At 57.7% G+C, this 17,163-nt stretch overlaps 1 protein-coding gene across 5 annotated transcripts in view; it reads left to right on the forward strand.

Annotated features, from left to right (window-relative positions):
• Window positions 1-16,320, forward strand: part of ELN (elastin) — a 32,094-nt gene extending 15,774 nt beyond the window's left edge. For 3 of the 5 annotated variants that reach the window (XM_072837480.1, XM_072837478.1, XM_072837476.1), the window contains 22 exons: window positions 375-434; window positions 730-777; window positions 2,348-2,440; window positions 2,524-2,577; window positions 3,159-3,299; window positions 4,535-4,588; window positions 5,116-5,232; window positions 5,455-5,514; window positions 5,910-5,996; window positions 6,877-6,933; window positions 8,237-8,356; window positions 8,440-8,499; window positions 8,900-9,031; window positions 9,669-9,707; window positions 11,099-11,152; window positions 11,239-11,298; window positions 11,524-11,601; window positions 12,156-12,194; window positions 12,850-12,894; window positions 13,274-13,303; window positions 13,853-13,903; window positions 15,073-16,320. In XM_072837480.1, the coding sequence (XP_072693581.1) occupies window positions 375-434; window positions 730-777; window positions 2,348-2,440; window positions 2,524-2,577; window positions 3,159-3,299; window positions 4,535-4,588; window positions 5,116-5,232; window positions 5,455-5,514; window positions 5,910-5,996; window positions 6,877-6,933; window positions 8,237-8,356; window positions 8,440-8,499; window positions 8,900-9,031; window positions 9,669-9,707; window positions 11,099-11,152; window positions 11,239-11,298; window positions 11,524-11,601; window positions 12,156-12,194; window positions 12,850-12,894; window positions 13,274-13,303; window positions 13,853-13,903; window positions 15,073-15,116 (1,523 nt within the window). In that variant the 3' untranslated portion in view covers window positions 15,117-16,320. The remainder of the gene's footprint in view (window positions 1-374; window positions 435-729; window positions 778-2,347; window positions 2,441-2,523; window positions 2,578-3,158; window positions 3,300-4,534; window positions 4,589-5,115; window positions 5,233-5,454; window positions 5,515-5,909; window positions 5,997-6,876; window positions 6,934-8,236; window positions 8,357-8,439; window positions 8,500-8,899; window positions 9,032-9,668; window positions 9,708-11,098; window positions 11,153-11,238; window positions 11,299-11,523; window positions 11,602-12,155; window positions 12,195-12,849; window positions 12,895-13,273; window positions 13,304-13,852; window positions 13,904-15,072) is intronic. The other 2 variants (XM_072837477.1, XM_072837479.1) reach the window with 2 other exon arrangements.
• Window positions 16,321-17,163: the final 843 nt, after the last annotated feature.

Below are 17,163 nucleotides of genomic sequence, written 5' to 3' on the forward strand. Positions count from 1 at the left end.
CTAAATGGATGGGCTTCTAGCTCTTTCCAGCTCCAGGGTCCTGGCAAGGAGAGCACCCAACTGGGGATGGGGTAGAGGCTTGGCAAGGGAATCCCCTAAGAAACATAGAACCTGGACTGAGGCAGCCTGCTTCTCAATCCTGGCCCTCACACTTAGCCCCAGGCCTTTGGGCAAACCAGCTTCTTCTCTGTAAACCAGTTTCTTCATCTGTAAATGGGAATAAGTGTCCCACACCCATTTATATCTGTTTTGTAACTCTGGCTGGGAGTGAAAGGGTGGAGACTCTGGGCAGCCTGACTCCTGAGGCTCAGGGCAGGGGTGGGCAGCCACAGCGAGATCTGTGCAGATGCCCACTGAGCCTCTCTGTTTCATAGGCTATGGGCCTGGAGGAGTGGCAGGTGCTGCAGGCAAGGCTGGGTACCCGACGGGGACAGGTAAGGAAAACCTCCCCCAACTGTCAGCCAAAGGGGCACCAATCAATTGCCTGGGCTCCAGAGCCCTGAGGCTGGCCAGGATCTCTCCAGGATACAGGCCAGCCCACCCTGCATCCAGACCCCAGTCTGAGCCTGCAGAAGGATCTTGGGTGGGGGCAGCTCCCTCAGCTCTGCTTGCTATGAGGCGCCTCATCCACACCCTTTTGTGAAAGGGTTGGTTCTCATGGGGCTGGAATAGGTGGGCTCTGGACTTTCAGGAGTACAGTTTTCAGAGTCTTTCTCCTTCCTCCCCCAGGAGTTGGCACCCAGGCTGCAGCAGCAGCAGCTAAAGCAGCAAAGTTTGGTGAGTGCACCTGCCAGCGCCCAGCTCCCAGCCTCTCCATCCCTATTATCCCTGAGAGTCTGCCTCACAGAGAAGTAACGAAGGCAGCCCCTCCACACCCCATTTATCCAATGTTTTCAATACCACCCATTTCTCCATGTGTCCATCCACTCAATCTTTCTTCTATCCTTCTCTCCATCCATCCCTATCTCTCATCCACCTTCCCTCCCATCCATCCATCCACTTCCCTCCACTCCTCCATCCATCCATCCATCCATCCATCCATCAATCCCTCCTTCCTTCCATCCCTCTATCTATCCACTCTTCCCTCTATCCCTTCATTCATCCATCCATCTATTCATCTGCCCTCCATTCCTCCCTCTAAATCCCTCCATGCCTCCCTCTTCCCATCCCTCCATCCTTCATCTATCCCTCCCTCCCTCCCTCCCTCCATCTATCCATCAGTCCCTCCCTCTTTCCATCCTTCCATTCCATATCTATCCATCCCTCCCTCCATCCATCCCTCCATCCATCAGTCCCTCCTTCCTTCCATCCATCCATCCATCCATCCATCCATCCATCCATTTCAGAGACCAGGGTCAAATAAGAAACCTGATGGAAAATACAGGCACTATGGTGGGAATCAAGAAGAGGGAGACATTATTCCTACCTGGGGGAAATCAGGAAGGCTTCTCAGAGAAAATGATGTTTGATTCTGGAGTTTGACATGTGGTTAAAATAGGTAGGAGAAGCCTGGGCAGAGAGGATGGGTACTATGGTGGTTAGAATGATAATTTTAGGTGGTCCTACATGAGCATTTAAACAATGCAGTTGTTCAGTATCAATTTAATGTGTCCTATAAAACCTTTAACCTGCCCCATGATCCCTTGGCTAGCAGGCATGGCATGGCCTTCCCCATGCACATAGGGAGGGCAGAATGAGCATCTGTGCCCTGCCCCAGCTCATCCCCCAGTTCAGAATCACATTACAGGGCTGAGGTCCTAACTTTCATCTCCAGTCCCAGGGGAGTCCCTCCTGGACCCCAATGGGACAGAAGACATCTCCCCACCAGCCCAAGGAGGCAAGAGTGGAGGGGAAGCCCCAAGCTGGAGGCCTGCTCCATGGAGGCCCCACTGGCCCTCCTTCTAGGCCCCCAAGGCTGGAGGGGATGGCTGGAATGTGGGAGCAGGAGAGTGGGGCGACGAGGGGCTGCCAGAGCCGGGCAGCCAGGCTCTTGGATTACAAACTTGGCCGAGTGTTCGGAACACAGGGAGGGGAAGCCTTGAACATTCCTACAGGGGCCCCTCTGGCCCGGGGAGCGGCCGTTTGTGGTTTCTCAGTATGTGGCAGTGATTAGAATGGGATTTGTCTGAAAACATCGAAGTCCCTTAATGAGCGTGTTGAAATGGACACTTTGGGGGTGAGTCAAGGAACAGTGAGGTGGGGGCCTCCTCCAGCAGGCCCAGCCGGAGATGCCTGGGCTGCATTCCCAGAGGAGACTGTGCTAGTTAAAATTCCAGCATCCAAGCAGCCTTCCTACCCAGCCTCAGGAGAGGCCCTGGGAGCCACATCTTCACTGTCCCCATCCCAGCAGGTGCCGGAGGAGCTGGGGTTCTCCCTGGTGTTGGAGGCGCCGGCATTCCTGGCGGGGCTGGTGCAATTCCTGGGATCGGAGGCATCGCAGGTAGCATCCATCGAGCAGGGGCTGGGGATGTTCTTGGGAGGGCCACCAGGAAAGGGCCTTACCCCCTGTGGCTATCTCTCCAGGGGCGGGGACTCCAGCTGCTGCAGCAAAGGCCGCCGCAAAGGCAGCTAAGTATGGTGAGTGCCCCAAAGGGTGGCCAACCCAGGCCCCGGTGCCCTCAGCCCCCCGTCCATGTGGGCCTTGGATAGCCTAGTACTATGAGGCTGGTGGACTTTGCCCTCATCCATCTATGGCAGTCTGTCTCCCCCTCCCCAAACATGCAATGTTCTTACCTCCTTGCCCTTGCCCATTCTGGCCACTCTTTCTGGAAGGCCACTGTTCTCCACTGATTGGCCCAGGTGGGAGCACGAGGTGGGGAGGTGTCCCATGGAGCATCTGGCTTCTCCCATCCTACCCTCAGGGCTGCCCCAATGCTGCTGCACCCACTGCCTGGGGGCCCAGCAGAGAGACCTGACTTTGCTTTAGACCTACATTGCAGTCTTCCCACCCACAGATCCAAACCCTCAGAGCTCTTTGCAGGTTCTAGCATCCCTTCCCATCTCTCAGTTGAGTAGGATCCAGGCAGGGGCAATGCCAGCCCACCTGGGATCCTGCCCTCAGGACCTGCCATTCCCAGAGCTCCCAGAGCTGTGCCCTTGGAAGCCCTCTGAGGTTCCTATGGGGTCCAGGCTAGGAGAACAATCCTTCCCTTTTACAGGAGCTGCTGGAGGCTTGGTGCCTGGTGGGCCAGGCTTTGGAGTTCCAGGTGTTGGAGTCCCAGGTGTCGGAGTCCCAGGTGTCGGAGTCCCAGGTGTCGGAGTCCCAGGTGTTGGGGGGCCTGGCATTGTGGGTGGACCAGGTGAGCTGAGCTTTGTGTGTGCGTGTGCATGAAGATGTAAGAAAGCAATATTATTTTTTTAAGATTTTACTTATTTATTCATAAAAGACACAGAGAGAAAGGCAGAGACATAGGCAGGCTCCATGCAGGAAGCCTGATGCGGGACTCGATCCCAGGACTCTGGGATCACTCCCTGAGCCAAAAGCAGACATTCAACTGCTGAGCCACCCAGGCAACCCAAGAAAGCAATATTAAAACCATTGCTAAGGCTTTTGGACTCCCCCAATACCTCACTCATCTATCATCTTTTCTTCATACCCTTGGCCATGCCTCATCTTCTCTTCCTTGGGCTGTAACAACCTCCTAATTAGTCACAGCCAGCATCAACTTCTCTAATTTGTCTTCTGGCTGTCAGTGTGTCCCTAGCCCTTAGCTAAATAGGTGCTCAGTAAATGGTGGGTGGGTGGATGGACGGATAGGCAGGTAGACAAATGGGCAAGTAGGTGAATGGCCAAGTAGATGAGTGGACAAGTTGATGAACGAAGGAATGGGTAGATGAAGGGACAAATACAAGGATGCATAGAGACATAGAGAGATGAATGCATAGATAGAAAGACAGGTGGAAAGGCAGGTAGGGCACTGGATAAGTGGTAAGAAGGATGGATTGAGGGCAGTCCAGGTGGCTCAGCGGTTTAGCACCACCTTCAGCCCAGGGCGGGATCCTGGAGACCCAGGATCGAGTCCCACGTCAGGCTCCCTGCATGGAGCCTGCTTCTCCCTCTGCCTGTGTCTCTGCCTCTCTCTCTCTCTCTCTCTCTGTGTGTGTGTGTGTGTGTGTCTCATGAATAAATAAATAAAATCTTTAAATAAATAAATAAAATCGAAAAAAGGATGGATGGATGGATGGATGGATGGATAGGTGGATAGATGAATAGATGGATAAGCGCATGGTTGTATGAGCAAATGATGAGATGAGTGCATAGAAGGCAAATGCAAAATGAATAACTGGATAGTTAGATGAATGGATAGGTAGGCAGATGAGTGGATAAATGGGTGCATGGATGGACAGAGAGTTGATTAAGTTGGTTGAGGGGGTGGATGGAAGCCCAAGGATAGACAAACAAATGGACAGACATATGGGTAGATTAATGGGTGGATAAATGGGTGGTTAAGAAGACAGGGAGTAGAAGGGGAGATGTATGGGTAAATAGATAGGTAGACCGTTGTGTCATCTGTGTTCCCCTTGGTATCTCCAGGAGCTGTGTCACCAGCTGCAGCCGCTAAAGCAGCCGCCAAAGCAGCCAAATACGGTCAGTGCTGTGCTGATAGCTCTGCCCCACCTGGTTCTGGCCAGAGAAGGGGAGTAATTTGCCCAGGGTCACACAGCAAGTCATTGGCAGAGCTGGGACTTGGAATTGTTGGGCCCCAGGAAAATGTCTCCTACCATGAGGCCATGGGGCTGAGTGATGGGAGAGTCCCAGTATGGCATTCCCAATGGAGACAGTGTCCCTGGCCCTGGCCAGGGCCCTGTCAGAGGAGCCCAAGCCTGGCTGGGGATATGGTCCTGCCCATAGTCTCTCCATAGCCAACAACGAGGCCCTTCCCCAAGTGCTCAGAGAAGAAAGGGATTGGAGAACACGGAGGGATGGGGGGTGTCCATAAAGGCTCCCTGGAGGAGGCTGGTCTGGGGCCATTTTATGGTTTCTGGCCCTTCGTGGACCAGACTTGGGGGAGGCTTGTGTCCTCTTTCCAAGTTGACCAGCATCCCCCCAACCCCGAGCTCTTCTCAGCCTCTCTTACTGTGACGCTTTTCCACCTGATTCTCTTCCCTCTACAGGGGCCAGAGCTGGAGTGGGAGTTGGAGGCATTCCCACTTACGGAGTGGGAGTTGGTGCTGGGGGCTTTCCTGGTTACGGTATCGGAGCTGGAGGTGTTCCTGGAGCCCCCCTTTCCCGTGAGCCTGAGTTCCATGTGGGGAACCGAGGAAAAGGATTCTCTATTGTAGGGCTCTGGAGAGGGGAGGTGCAGGGGAGTATAGACTGGGCTTCAGAGTGCTCAGGGAGCTGGGGGTGGGGTGCAGAGAGGGGTTCCAGCACTTTCGGGTAAGTGTGCGGTAGGCACAGCGCCTCCCTCCAGATCCAGTGGGGTTCCTGAGGGGCTCTCTCCCTCCCCACAGCTGCAGCCCAGGCAGCAGCAGCCGCTCAGGCAGCAGCCGCAGCCAAGGCAGCCAAGTACGGTAAGTGCCCAGCCGTGCCTGTCCCCACGCCAAGGCTAGCACCCTCCCCTCCTCCCAAGCCCTGCTGTCCCGTGGCACCCAGGCTCCAAGCTCAGAGCGCTTCTCCAGCACAAGGGCAGAGCCACCTCATGCTCAGGCCTCTGGGGCTCAATGGCCCAGGTCAAGGTGGGGGCGGGGAGTCTCTAGCCCCATCTTCCAAAGCCATTCTGAACTCTTCCACCCTCTTCAATTACCCACCACTACAATTATTGGGACCCTGCTCACTACCTCGACCCCAAACCAGCAAGTCGGAGGTGCCCACGCAGCCATTCTGCTCCCTACGCCACCCTGACCCTTCGCTCTCCTAAGAACTGGGTGATTCGAGGGACAGAGCCTGACACTCTTCACTCCTCCAGGTGCTGGAGGAGTAGGAGCATTAGGGGGACTGGTGCCAGGAGTCGGAGATGGAGTAGCAGGTGTGCCGGGCACAGGAGGGGTGCCAGGTGAGCTGTGTCCCTAACCCAGAGATGGGTTTGGTTTGTCTCGCAGAGCCCTGGAGCTGACCAGGTCAAGGGCATCATTTTGCGGATTGGCAAGACTTTTATGGAGCCCAGAGATGGGGAGGAGGGAGAGCAAATTTCCCTGATTTGGAAGGAAGACCCCCATCCCCCCATGGGATCCTAGCTTGCAGGGGAGGCTCGGGAAGTCAGCCACCACCGGGATAGGCAGCGGAGCTCTGCTCTGCCAGGGCTGAGGGGCCTCTTTTACTCCAGTGGCCTCTCTGATTCCTGATCAGGGGGAGGGCCTGTGCCCCCCTATGGCTCTCCTGGGTTCATCCTCCCCCAGCAGTCACAGGCCAAAGAGAAGAAATGAAATTACAAGGAGATTAAGTTAGAGACTTCCTTGGCTGTTCTTCCCCACCAGATTCCTTCTCTGCATGCCTACTTTATGGGAGAAAATTTTTCCTTTTGTGTTTCCTCCTCAAAAAACGAGCTGTTTCCTCCAGTTTGGGATACAAGCACTGTTAGATTTTTTTTTTTTTTAATTAACACCACCTTCAGCAGAAAGCTACAAGAGACTTCTAGAGGCTTGGGAGAGGGTCTGTGCTTCTGCGCATCGGCTCTGGGCTCCCCTCTGCCGTAGCCAGAGCTAGAACCTCACAGTCACAGAGCTCAAGAAGGGACGTGCCCAGCTGGGCTAGTGGGCCATCCTCCCAGCGGGCCTGGGAGCCACGCTGGCCCTGTGTACTCCTCTGTCTGCAGGTTGAGGAGGCAGCATGGGGAGGGTCAGGTGGTCTTCCCAGAATAGGGGACAGTGGGGGTGGAGGAGATGTGGAGAGGGGTGTTGGGGACTGCCCCCTGACCCTACCCTTTACCTCTCCAGGAGCAGGGACCCCAGCTGCTGCAGCTGCCAAAGCCGCTGCCAAAGCTGCCCAATTTGGTAAGCATCCCCCAGCCCCTCATCCTGCTCCCAGCCCCCATCCTGGAGAACTGTTCCCTCACATTCCTTGCTCTGGGGCCTCAGTGACCCTTGGAAGGCAAGCCCCCTGGAGCTGTCACATTCTGGGCTTTCTCACCACCTTCGGCCTATCCAACCACATTTAGAGGTGTAGGTAAAGTTCTGATCAGGACAGCAAAGTGAGAATGGCCCTTGGTGAGCCCTCCAGACCTGGCTCTTCAGCCTTCCCAAAGCCCTTGTTGCCTCCAAATCCAGCCCAGCCCAAGCCGGGGCCTGTCCCCCCTCTGGACTACAGCTGGGCTCACCGGACTCCTCTGCTCTGAGAGCTACAGTACTACTTCTTGCACCCTGATGAAGCTGTCTGTCTCTTGCTACATCTGAAGTCCCCCCTGGCAGGCCCAGGCATTCACACCTTCCTGAACATGGCAAACCACAGCAGCCCCATTTAGATTCCAACTGTACACCAGGCTCTGGGCCAGTGGTGGGAGGAGGGGTCCCCTCTGCCTTGGCCTTAGGGACTCTCAGACATCAAGGTTCAGATCACAAAATTTACTGTCTAGGCCAGAGAACATCTTGACTTCAGGTCTGCTGACTCCCAAACTCGCATATGGCAAATGACCCCTTTTTGCCAAGCCACTATTTGTGGGGGTAATCCTTACACCAACTTTATGGAGTTGGTATTATTATTCCCATTTTACAGATGTGGAAACTGAGATTCTAAGAGCTTGAGTAACATGCCCACATTTGCTGAGCTCAACGGCCACTGAGCTGAGCTTTGAGCCCAGGTCTCCTTGTCTTGCCAAGCTCCCTTTACAGTACAGCTGCCTCTGTCACCCTCAGAAGCCTCAAAGGGGCTCCTTGTCTTCCAAAAGTTAAGAGCTCCTGATCCTGGGGCACCTGGGTGGCTCAGCAGTTGAGCATTTGCCTTCGGCTCAGGGCATGATCCCAGGGTTCTGGGATCGAGTTCCTCATTGGGTTCCCCGCAGGGAGCCTGCTTCTCCCTCTGCCTGTGTCTCTGCCTCTCTCTCTGTCTCTGTGTCTCTCATGAATAAATAAATAAAATCTTAAAAATATTTTTAAAAAAGGGCCCTACACATGCTTCATTGTAGGGATGAGGAAGCTGAGCCTCATCGAGGGAAAGTAACTTGTCCAACATCACACAGCAAGTCTGTGTCCAGGCTGGGACATGATCCCAAGGCTCTTGACTCCCAGCCCTCTGCTCTTCCCATCAGCTTCTGTCCTTGGTCAAGACTGGGCTAACAATGAGCTCTTCTCGCTCTTGCAGGGTTAGGTCCCGGTGTCGGCGTGGGTCCAGGTGTCGGTCCTGGTGTTGGTCCCGGCATCGGTCCCGGTGTCGGTCCCGGCATTGGTCCCGGCATTGGCATCGGCCCCGGTGGTGTTACAGGTGAGCTGCCCGTGTAAGTGGGCCTCAGGGGCCTCTGAGTCCTCCCTGGGTGCTGTCCCTGAACCCCCTCCCTCTCCCTGCAGGAGTGGGGACCCCAGCTGCTGCCAAAGCCGCTGCTAAAGCGGCCGCCAAAGCACAGTACCGTGAGTGCCCTGCCACCCATTTCTCCTCGGCCCGTGAGCCCAGAGCTGGCCCAGAGGGACCCTGAGCTGCACCCCCACCGCCATGCTATGCAGCCTCATTAGATCCCAGAGCGGCTGCCAGGGGGGTCGGCAGCACAGACTGGGCATGAAGGAGGATGGTGTCCATGGTCCCTGTGCAGCCCTGAGTGCCAGCCTGGGAGGGTCTGGACTTGACGGTCCGTGGGAGACTTAGGAAGATCATTCTTGATGGCTGTATAGAGAGGGCAGGTGTAACGGGAGAAGGCCCCTGCGTGGGTTTGGGCCCCCTGCCCTTGGGCCTGACTCAGCTCCCTGGGCAGGGCACCCTTGTGGGTGCATGCTCCCTGCCCGCCGCCGCCCCACCACTGCCCACCTTCCCCAGGGGCTGCAGCTGGGCTTCCTGCTGGCGTCCCTGGATTTGGAGTCGGTGCTGGCGTTCCTGGCTTTGGAGTTGGTGCTGGCATTCCTGGCTTTGGAGTTGGTGCTGGCGTTCCTGGCTTTGGGGCAGGTGCAGGTGAGGCGACCTCTAGGGCCTGGGCAGAAACTGCCCCCTAGCTCAGAGGAGGGAGACCTCTTTTCCTGCCGGCACATCCCCAGCAGCCTTACTCAGGAGCTCGCAGTGAGCCCCCAAGCAGTCAGAGATGACTGGGGTAACAGATGGGGGGGCAGGCCAGGCAAAGGGAGCCCCAGGCTGCTAGATTTCAGAGTACCTGCCTGCTCAGGAGAGGAGAAACAGAGTTCCAAACTGAGTAGCCCACTCCCAGGAAAGGAGGGTGGAGGCTGCTGAGGTCAGCAGACCTGAGTGGGCCAGTGCACTCCCCTTGTCAGTGCACGATGACAAAAGGGCCACTAGGACCCACAGGCCCCCAGGACCACACTGTGCACGAGGAGATGGGGGGGCAGTTGGAAGGAGGTGCAGCTCAGCCTTCATGCAGCCCCAGACCCAATTGGCAGCAGCACGGTTAGATCCTGGAACTCTGTGCCCAGAGCAGAGGCGCAGTGAGTGCCAGCTGGAAAGCCATGGTTTCAGAGCTTTGAGAGGACCAGTGAAGGCTGAGGAAGTCAGGGAGGGCTCCCTGGAGGAGGCAGAACTCCTGGGCACAGAGCTCAGCTGCTGACCAGCCCCCTTCTCCTTTTTCTCTCTTCCCCAGTACCTGGAACCCTGGCTGCAGCAAAAGCAGCCAAATATGGTGAGTGGACCCCACACACCGCCCACTCCGGTCCCAAGCCCTGATAACACCTGGTCACCCATCTCCCATCCATGCGCCGGGGCCCAGTGCCGAGAGCCTGCAGCACGGGCTGGGAGGGTCAGGATGGAAAAAGGCAGTTTCTAGGGCACATTAATGATGGTTTAGCAGGCCTGGCTCCGGCCTGCTGAATGCCTATCGTGCCTCCAGCTCCAGGATGACTCAAAACGTCCCTCACATTTCCAGCCCCACTGGTGGCAGTTCCCTGATGAGGACTGTAGTCCCTAAGGCCCTTCTGGCCCTGACAGTTGCGTGGGACCCAAGGCCAGGGGCCAGGCCTGCCATCTGCAGGGCAGCTCCTTCCTCCTTGCCAGCAGTGCCGGAACACCTGGTCCAGGCCCCCAGCCTCCCGCCCGCCTTGCTGTCAGCATGACTGCGCCTGCCACGAGCCTGGAGGACGTGGCAGGCCTGTCTGTCCCTCCGCGTGGTGCCCTGGCAGCCCCACCTGGCAGCCCCACACTGTCTGTGGCCCCCACATTCCTGGCCTCCTAGGAGCCGGACCAGGGCCCCTGCCAGGGAGCCGCCAACCAGCCCTGGCCCGTCCACTTGGGGCCAGTTTCCACCGCGGAAAATCCCGGCTTCCTCCGTCCCCCACCCCCCGCGGGCCTGGTGACCCACAGGCCCCTCTTCTGTGTCTGGCCGGCTGCCGGCCGCCTGAGTCTAACAGATGTTGCCCGGGAAACAAAGCAGTTGAGGGCGCTGGCTCCCGAGCCAGGTCTTGCTGTGGAAACTTGAGGACACCTCTGCTGTGCTTCAATATTCTCATCTGCAAAATGGGGGTGACAGTGGTCCCTCCCTTCCCTGCTGTGATGAATAATAAGCAGGTTACAACATTCGAAGCACAGAGAAGGGTGACGTGTGAACTGTGGCCATACCCAGCAGCTCCGCACCGAGTAGTGGTTCAGAACTCAGAGTTCGTGCACAGGAGTGTGTCCCTTCACCCTCCCAAACACTGATAGTGGAAGCAGGGTACGGATCATCACCCCTGTTAGGGAGATGGAGCTCTGGGACTCCAAGAGGCGACAGCTATAATGAGTGGAGAAAGCAGAATTTGAACACGGGGCTGTCAGAACCTGACAGTGCTCTTCTACCCCCGGCAGCTCGTAGCCACCACTGAAGGCACTGGTGGCTCTCAGTGCTAGCTGCCTGGGAAGGAGAAGAAATGGGCAGGCCAAGACTCAAGACTTGCCCCATTGGTCAGGACAGAGCCAGGTCTCAGACCCAGGTGCCTGGCCGAGTGCTCCTTCCGCTGGGTCACATGGCTTTGTCCACATGTCTGCTTAGCTAGCATCCCTGAAAAAATTGGGGTACTGACTCTTACCTTCTCTCCACAGGAGCAGGAGGGGTCGGGGCTCTTGGTGGAGCAGGTGTCCCAGGTGGTGTGGCAGGTGAGTCAGAAGCCCAGGACAGGTTGGGCAGGGAGGAAGACTGGCCAGTGGAGAGTCCCTCCCCCTGATTCCTTCTGTGTCCCCAGGAGCCGGACCTGCGGCCTCAGCTGCTGCTGCCAAAGCTGCTGCCAAAGCTGCCCAATTTGGTGAGCACTGGCTGGCCCCTGGGGCTTGGTGTGGGGAGGCCTCTGACCATGCACGGGGCCCTGAGGAGCAGTCTCCCTGGGGCCCAGCCCACACCCTGGCACCACTACACCCTGCGAGGCCCTGGGAGCTCAGGCTCTACCAGGGTCCTGCGATGAGAACCCCACCATCTGCAGATAGACCTGCCATTCCCACCAGCAGGAGTTTAACACACAGCTTCTCCACAGGCCTCGGGGGAGCCGGAGCCCTGGGAGCCGGGGGGCTCGGAGCCGGGGGAGCCATCCCAGGGGTTGGGGGCTTCGGAGGTGAGGGTCTGCTCCGGAATCAGAGGGTAAAGGGGGCATGTGTGTATGAGAGAGAGAGAGAGAGAGACTGACTTTCCTTCCCAACCTGCCACACCAGCCCCAAGCTGGCCTGCAGCATTTGGAGGACCTTCTGCAAACGCAAGCTAGGGCCCCCTCCTCTCACTCTCCTCTGTCAGCCTCCCCGCCCACCTTAAGTGAGAATTCATCAGGATGAGGATGGTTGTGCCCATTGCCCAAAGAGGAAAAGGAAAGTTGGAAGGGAAATTTTTCCCCCCAAATTCTCAGCCACTGAGGGCGCAGGTTGGGGGGGCTCATGTTGACATGTCACTCCTTCGTGGGTCATCCCTGTGTCCCCCTACCTATACCGTCCTGAGTCTCATCCTGTGTGCTCCAGACTGGACAGGCAGGAAGAGCTTCCTAAAGACTTTTGGGAAGCTGGATGGATGAGGGAGGGTGGCCAGAGGATGGTGGCAGGTAATGAGCAGGTGGGCAGGCCAGGAGGGGACAGGCCTGTGGGGTGCTACGCCTGACTCTTGTGCCCTACATCTCCCCAGGTGTGTCCCCAGCTGCAGCTGCTAAAGCAGCCAAATATGGTGAGTCACTCCTTCCTGCCCTCCTGCTGCCCAGATGTCAGGCTGCTTCTGCCCCCACCACCTTGCCCCATCCCCGGCCCAGCTCAGACCTCCACCTGGCTCCCATTGCCCTTGAAGGCCTGCCCAAGGTACCCCTGGCCCCAGAACCCAGAGGGGCTGCTCAGGGCCCCTTCAGCTGTGCCTCGTCCTAACCCCTGCCCACCCTCTTCTCAGGTGCCACTGGCCTTGGTGGTGTCCTGGGAGCCACCAGGCCATTCCAAGTTGGAGGTAGGGACCATGTCTCTGTGAGATGCCCAGCTCCGCTTAGGTCTAGACGAGGCCTCTCTGGCCAGCCAGGGGAATTCCTGGAGCTGCATCTAGCACACAGACATGAGAGAGAGAGTGCAAGGGACAGTCCAAGAAAGGGAACATCCTGGGCAAAGTGGCAGGCCTCAGGGCCAGGGGGTACACCATGGGCAACAGACCAGGCCGACGGGCTGGGGGTATGAGGCCCCCTGCAGGGATGCCAGGTGGAGACGAGGTTTGTAAGGAAAGCTACTCTTGCCAGCGAGGGGTGCACAGCAGGGAGGAGGTGAGGTGGTCCCGGGGGTAGAGGCAGTAGGTGATGAGGCTGCGGCAGGGCTTGCCCCACGCCAACCCTGAACCCCTCCCACAGGAGTTGCAGCAAGACCTGGCTTCGGACTGTCTCCTATTTACCCAGGTACACCCAGGCTCCCTGTCCCTCGGCCCCCCCACCTAGCCCTCTAGCCCCATCCTGCCATCTCTGCTGCTTAATCTGCTTGGAAGGGCAGAGCCAGGACCCAGGGCAGACCTATGACCTCCCTACACGAAGCTGGGCCTCCCTCATTCTCCTCTCCCTCCCTTGCAAGGCCTGGGAGCATCAGCTTGTCCAAAGCACCATGTTCCACATGAGGCAGACTGAGGCTCAGGCAGTGCCAGGGACTTGCCCAAGGTCACACGATGAGTGAGGCAGAGTCCAGGGCTCCCAACACCCAGGCCCAGAACTTGGCTGCCCAGGGTGGGGTTTGGCGGGCTCCCCAGAAGTGGACTCACTCATGGCCCCTCTCCCTGTCCTGCAGGTGGTGGAGCCGGGGGCCTGGGAATTGGTGGTGAGTTGGGGCCCTGAGCTACTTTCATGGAGTGGGGGTAGGGTGCTACCGTGGCAGTGGTGACTGTGGCCACGGCCCTGGGCTGGCCCTCCAATGCCAAGAAAATTCAGCCATGGGGTGTAGGGATGAGGGCAAGGACCCCTTTCCTGGAGCTCCCAGCTTGGCATGGAACGGGACACCAGGAGATGGAGAGCCCTGGGCCAGCGCTGGTGTCTGGGGTAACTGGAGAGCCTGATGACCACATGTAAGGGGAGAATAAAATCCGTTCAAGCAAGTGGTCAGGGAGGTCAGAGCCCAGGGCATGTTAGGTTGGGGCGGTCTGCATGGCCAGGGGGCACCCTCCTAGCTGCTCAGCCTTCCACAGGCAGGAGACCCTCTGTAGGGAGTACAGCAGGGGTCAGGCTGGGGGGAGACCCGAAGCCCAGGCGGGAGGGGCAGGAAGGTCTTCAGAATCTTCTGCGACAGACCAGAGGCCTGGTTCATGGCAGGGGTTCTGGGCAAGGCGGCAAAGCCTGCCCCCATCCCCAACTCTCACCCTTCCCTCCACAGGTAAACCTCCCAAGCCCTATGGAGGGGCCCTGGGAGCCCTGGGATACCAAGGTGAGTAGAGATTCCACCCCTGGGAGAGGGTAGGGCGGGGGAGAGGCAGAGGACTGGGGTCCATCAGCCTGGGAGGGGGACAGCGGGTTTGGGCTAGACAAGGCAGGGAGGGAGTGGGGAGGTTGCAGGGAGCTGGACTCGTCACTCCCATCCCTGCATCTAGCTCGGACCCAGACACTCAGAGCTAAGAATGGGCCTGGGACCCTCCAGGCTCGCCCCAGGCCAGGCTGGGCAGTTCCTCCCTCGCTGCTGCCCACCCACACCCCCAGCCCCACCAGGAGGAGCCAAGAGAAAGAGAAGGGAGGAGCTCAGAGGAACAGAGGAGAGAGAGGATAAACAGGACAACAGACCCTAGAGTCAGGGAATCTGAGGGATGGATGGGGGACCCAAGGTGCACCACCTGCTCAAAGATGCAGACGTCCCTCTGGGAATGTGGGGGGCAGCTAATGGTCACCGCTTCCCAAGGCCCCTCCCAACAGTGCCCAAAGGAGACCCGAAGAACACAGGCCCGTTCCTGTGTCTACTCAGCCTGTCCCCACCTGCTTCCCACCACACAGAGGGGGCAGCTGGGGCCAGGACAGGGAGAGGCAGAGGCAAGACCAGCCTGACCCTGTCCGGGGTACCCAGATCTCAATCAGGCACCACCTGATGCCCCGGGCCTGATAGATGCCACTGCTTTCCAAACATCCAGGCCTAGATGAGTTTCACAGAAAAGCCTGTCCTCCTGCCCCACTCGGCTGCTCGCTGCCACCAGGTGGCGGTATGGAGCCACGTTGAGCTCCAGCAGAGGTAGAAACTACACCAGGCCCTCCTTCCAGACAGGGGTGCCTTGATGGCTTAAAACGAGGCCAGTTAGTGTGTTCAGAGCTGCTTGCTGAAGGCTTCCCAAACACAGTGTGCTCAGAATATACAGACATTGTCCAGGTCAGGCCCCTTCCCCTCTCTGAGCGTTGATTAGACCACCATCCTGCAGGCCCAGCTCCCTCCCACCTGCCAAGTAGGAGTTAAGGCAAGTGGCTCAGAGTTTGGCGGGAGGCTGTGGCCAGACCTCTCATGGCTTTGGAGCCTCTGTTCTCCATTGTGGTGATGGGGGTATGAGACTATGTGGACAGGGGCTTGGGCAGTACCCCGGAGGGGTCCGACGGTCATGTGTGCCTCCTCCTGGCCAGGTGGGGCCTGCCTGGGGAAATCCTGTGGCCGGAAGAGAAAGTGAGCTTCCCAGGACCCCTGACTCACGACCTCATCAACGTTGGTGCTACTGCTTGGTGGAGAATGTAAACCCCTTGTGATCCCTACCCCTACGCGCCCCCCCCCCCCAGTCCCCACCCCGGGAGGGACAGGCCAGGCTGGGTGGCCTTGGAAATCCACAAAGCAAGGAAACAAGAGTGGTGGCCAAGTGGGCCCCAGGAAACCCCCTACTTCAGAGGCCGGGGGGTAGGTGGGCTTAGCCACCTGCCCCCACCCCCTTCCCACCCAGGAGCTCCCCCTCCACACACTCTCCATCTCCAGGGGAACTTGGTGCTACGTGCTGGTGCTCTCATCTTCCTGGGGGAGGGAGGAGGGAAGGGCAGCCCCGGGAACCCCCTCCCTGGGGCTCCTCTGAAGATGGTGCGGACACTCCCTGGGCAGTCCCATCTCCCCCTGCCCACCAGAACCCATCCCCCAACCCTGGCTGCGGTCCAGTTGGTACCTAAGCACCAAAAGCCTCAAGCTGGATTCGGTCATACCATCTCTGAGCCCCCTTGCCCGCCACCTCTTCCCCACTTCTGGGGACACCTTCGGATTGGAAGACCCCCATTGGGAACAGCCCTCTTGCTCTTGTGGAATTCATCCATCCATCTGTCCATCCGTCCATCCCTCCTTGTCCCCAGTTGACCACCCAGCACCACTAGCTGGCTGGGTGCCCCCTACCATCAACCTGGTTACCCTGTCCTGGCGGCCTGTACCCTGCCTCCAACCCCCCCCACACACCCCTACGATGGGGCCTGAGCACCCAGGGTGTGAGGAGCTATGCTAGCTGGGGTGGCAGGAATCTCCTCCCCAACCTGGGTCCCCCCCATGCAGTACTGTATCCCCCATCCCTCCCTGGAACCACTGAACTTCAGAGCATCTCCCACCCCTGCCCCGCCCATCTCTTTGTGTCTCGCTGTGATAGATCAATAAATATTTTATTTTTTGTCCTGGATATTTGGGGATTATTTTGGATTGTGGATGTTCTCTTGGTTTTGTTTTCGTGATTAATTGAAAAGAAAAAAAATTTTTTTTCTGATCTGGGGAGCTATATTCCCCAGTAGAAAACTCAGCTTCATCACTTTGGTGTAACTCTGGATGAAACACACACTTTTTTTTCTTTTGAACATGAACAGAGAATCAATGGCTTGAGAAAAGACTAATAAATGAAAACCTTTTGAAGGAAACTGTGTCGTGACCTCCTTTATACTCTCCCATCCGCCCCAGGGCAGAAACAGGAACTTGCACTCTTCAAGGTACATTTAGGGGCAGCTACTTACCAAAATCACCTGCCGCTCCTGATTCTGGTTTGGCTCGCTCCCGGGTATATCAACCTTCTTCAAGTTTTGTTCACTCCTCAACAATGAAAGCCCTTCTGCAGGGGAAGCTGGGGCCAACCAGCCCCCTACCCACAACCACCCATGGGGATCTCCCTGGAGGAGGGGGCTCACCCACCCAGCCACACCTTCCCCAGGCCTGGGGGTGGCCTCCAGATGCTGAGGGTAGAGCTGAAGCGGTGGAGGAAGCAAAATGACCCTTCTGTCCAGACCAAACCCTTGGCCTTGTTGAACAGCCATTCAGAGAGGGGAGAGACAGGCCCATCTAAGAAAAGCAGAAGGCGTGCTTCCCTCGGAAACATCCCCTACCCCCAAAGGAAGAACCATTCACCCACACAGCACAGCTTCACTTCTTGATAAAATATAACAAATGAGATTCTACAGGTGGCACTGGGAGCCCCAGAGACCTCCATCCCCAGGACCATTCCCCACTCTGTGGGGCCAGAAATCCACGGGGCCTGGGCACACGCCCACCTGGAGCCCACAACTCCCCTTTAGACCTCTCCCTGGGTGCCAGATTCTGGAATCCTCTCCCCAAACCACCAATTCCACTTCCAGGGCCCCACATGGTCTCATGCCTGCACCCGTCCTCCTGAGAGCCGACCCCACGGCTGGAGGCATACCCCCCAGGACAGAAGGGTGGTGAGGGAGCTGTTTGCCAGGAGTGTGGGTATCTGTGTGTTTGCCCACAAG

Source organism: Canis lupus, chromosome 8 (assembly GCF_048164855.1).
Source record: "Canis lupus baileyi chromosome 8, mCanLup2.hap1, whole genome shotgun sequence".
NCBI classification, from domain to species: domain Eukaryota; kingdom Metazoa; phylum Chordata; class Mammalia; order Carnivora; family Canidae; genus Canis; species Canis lupus.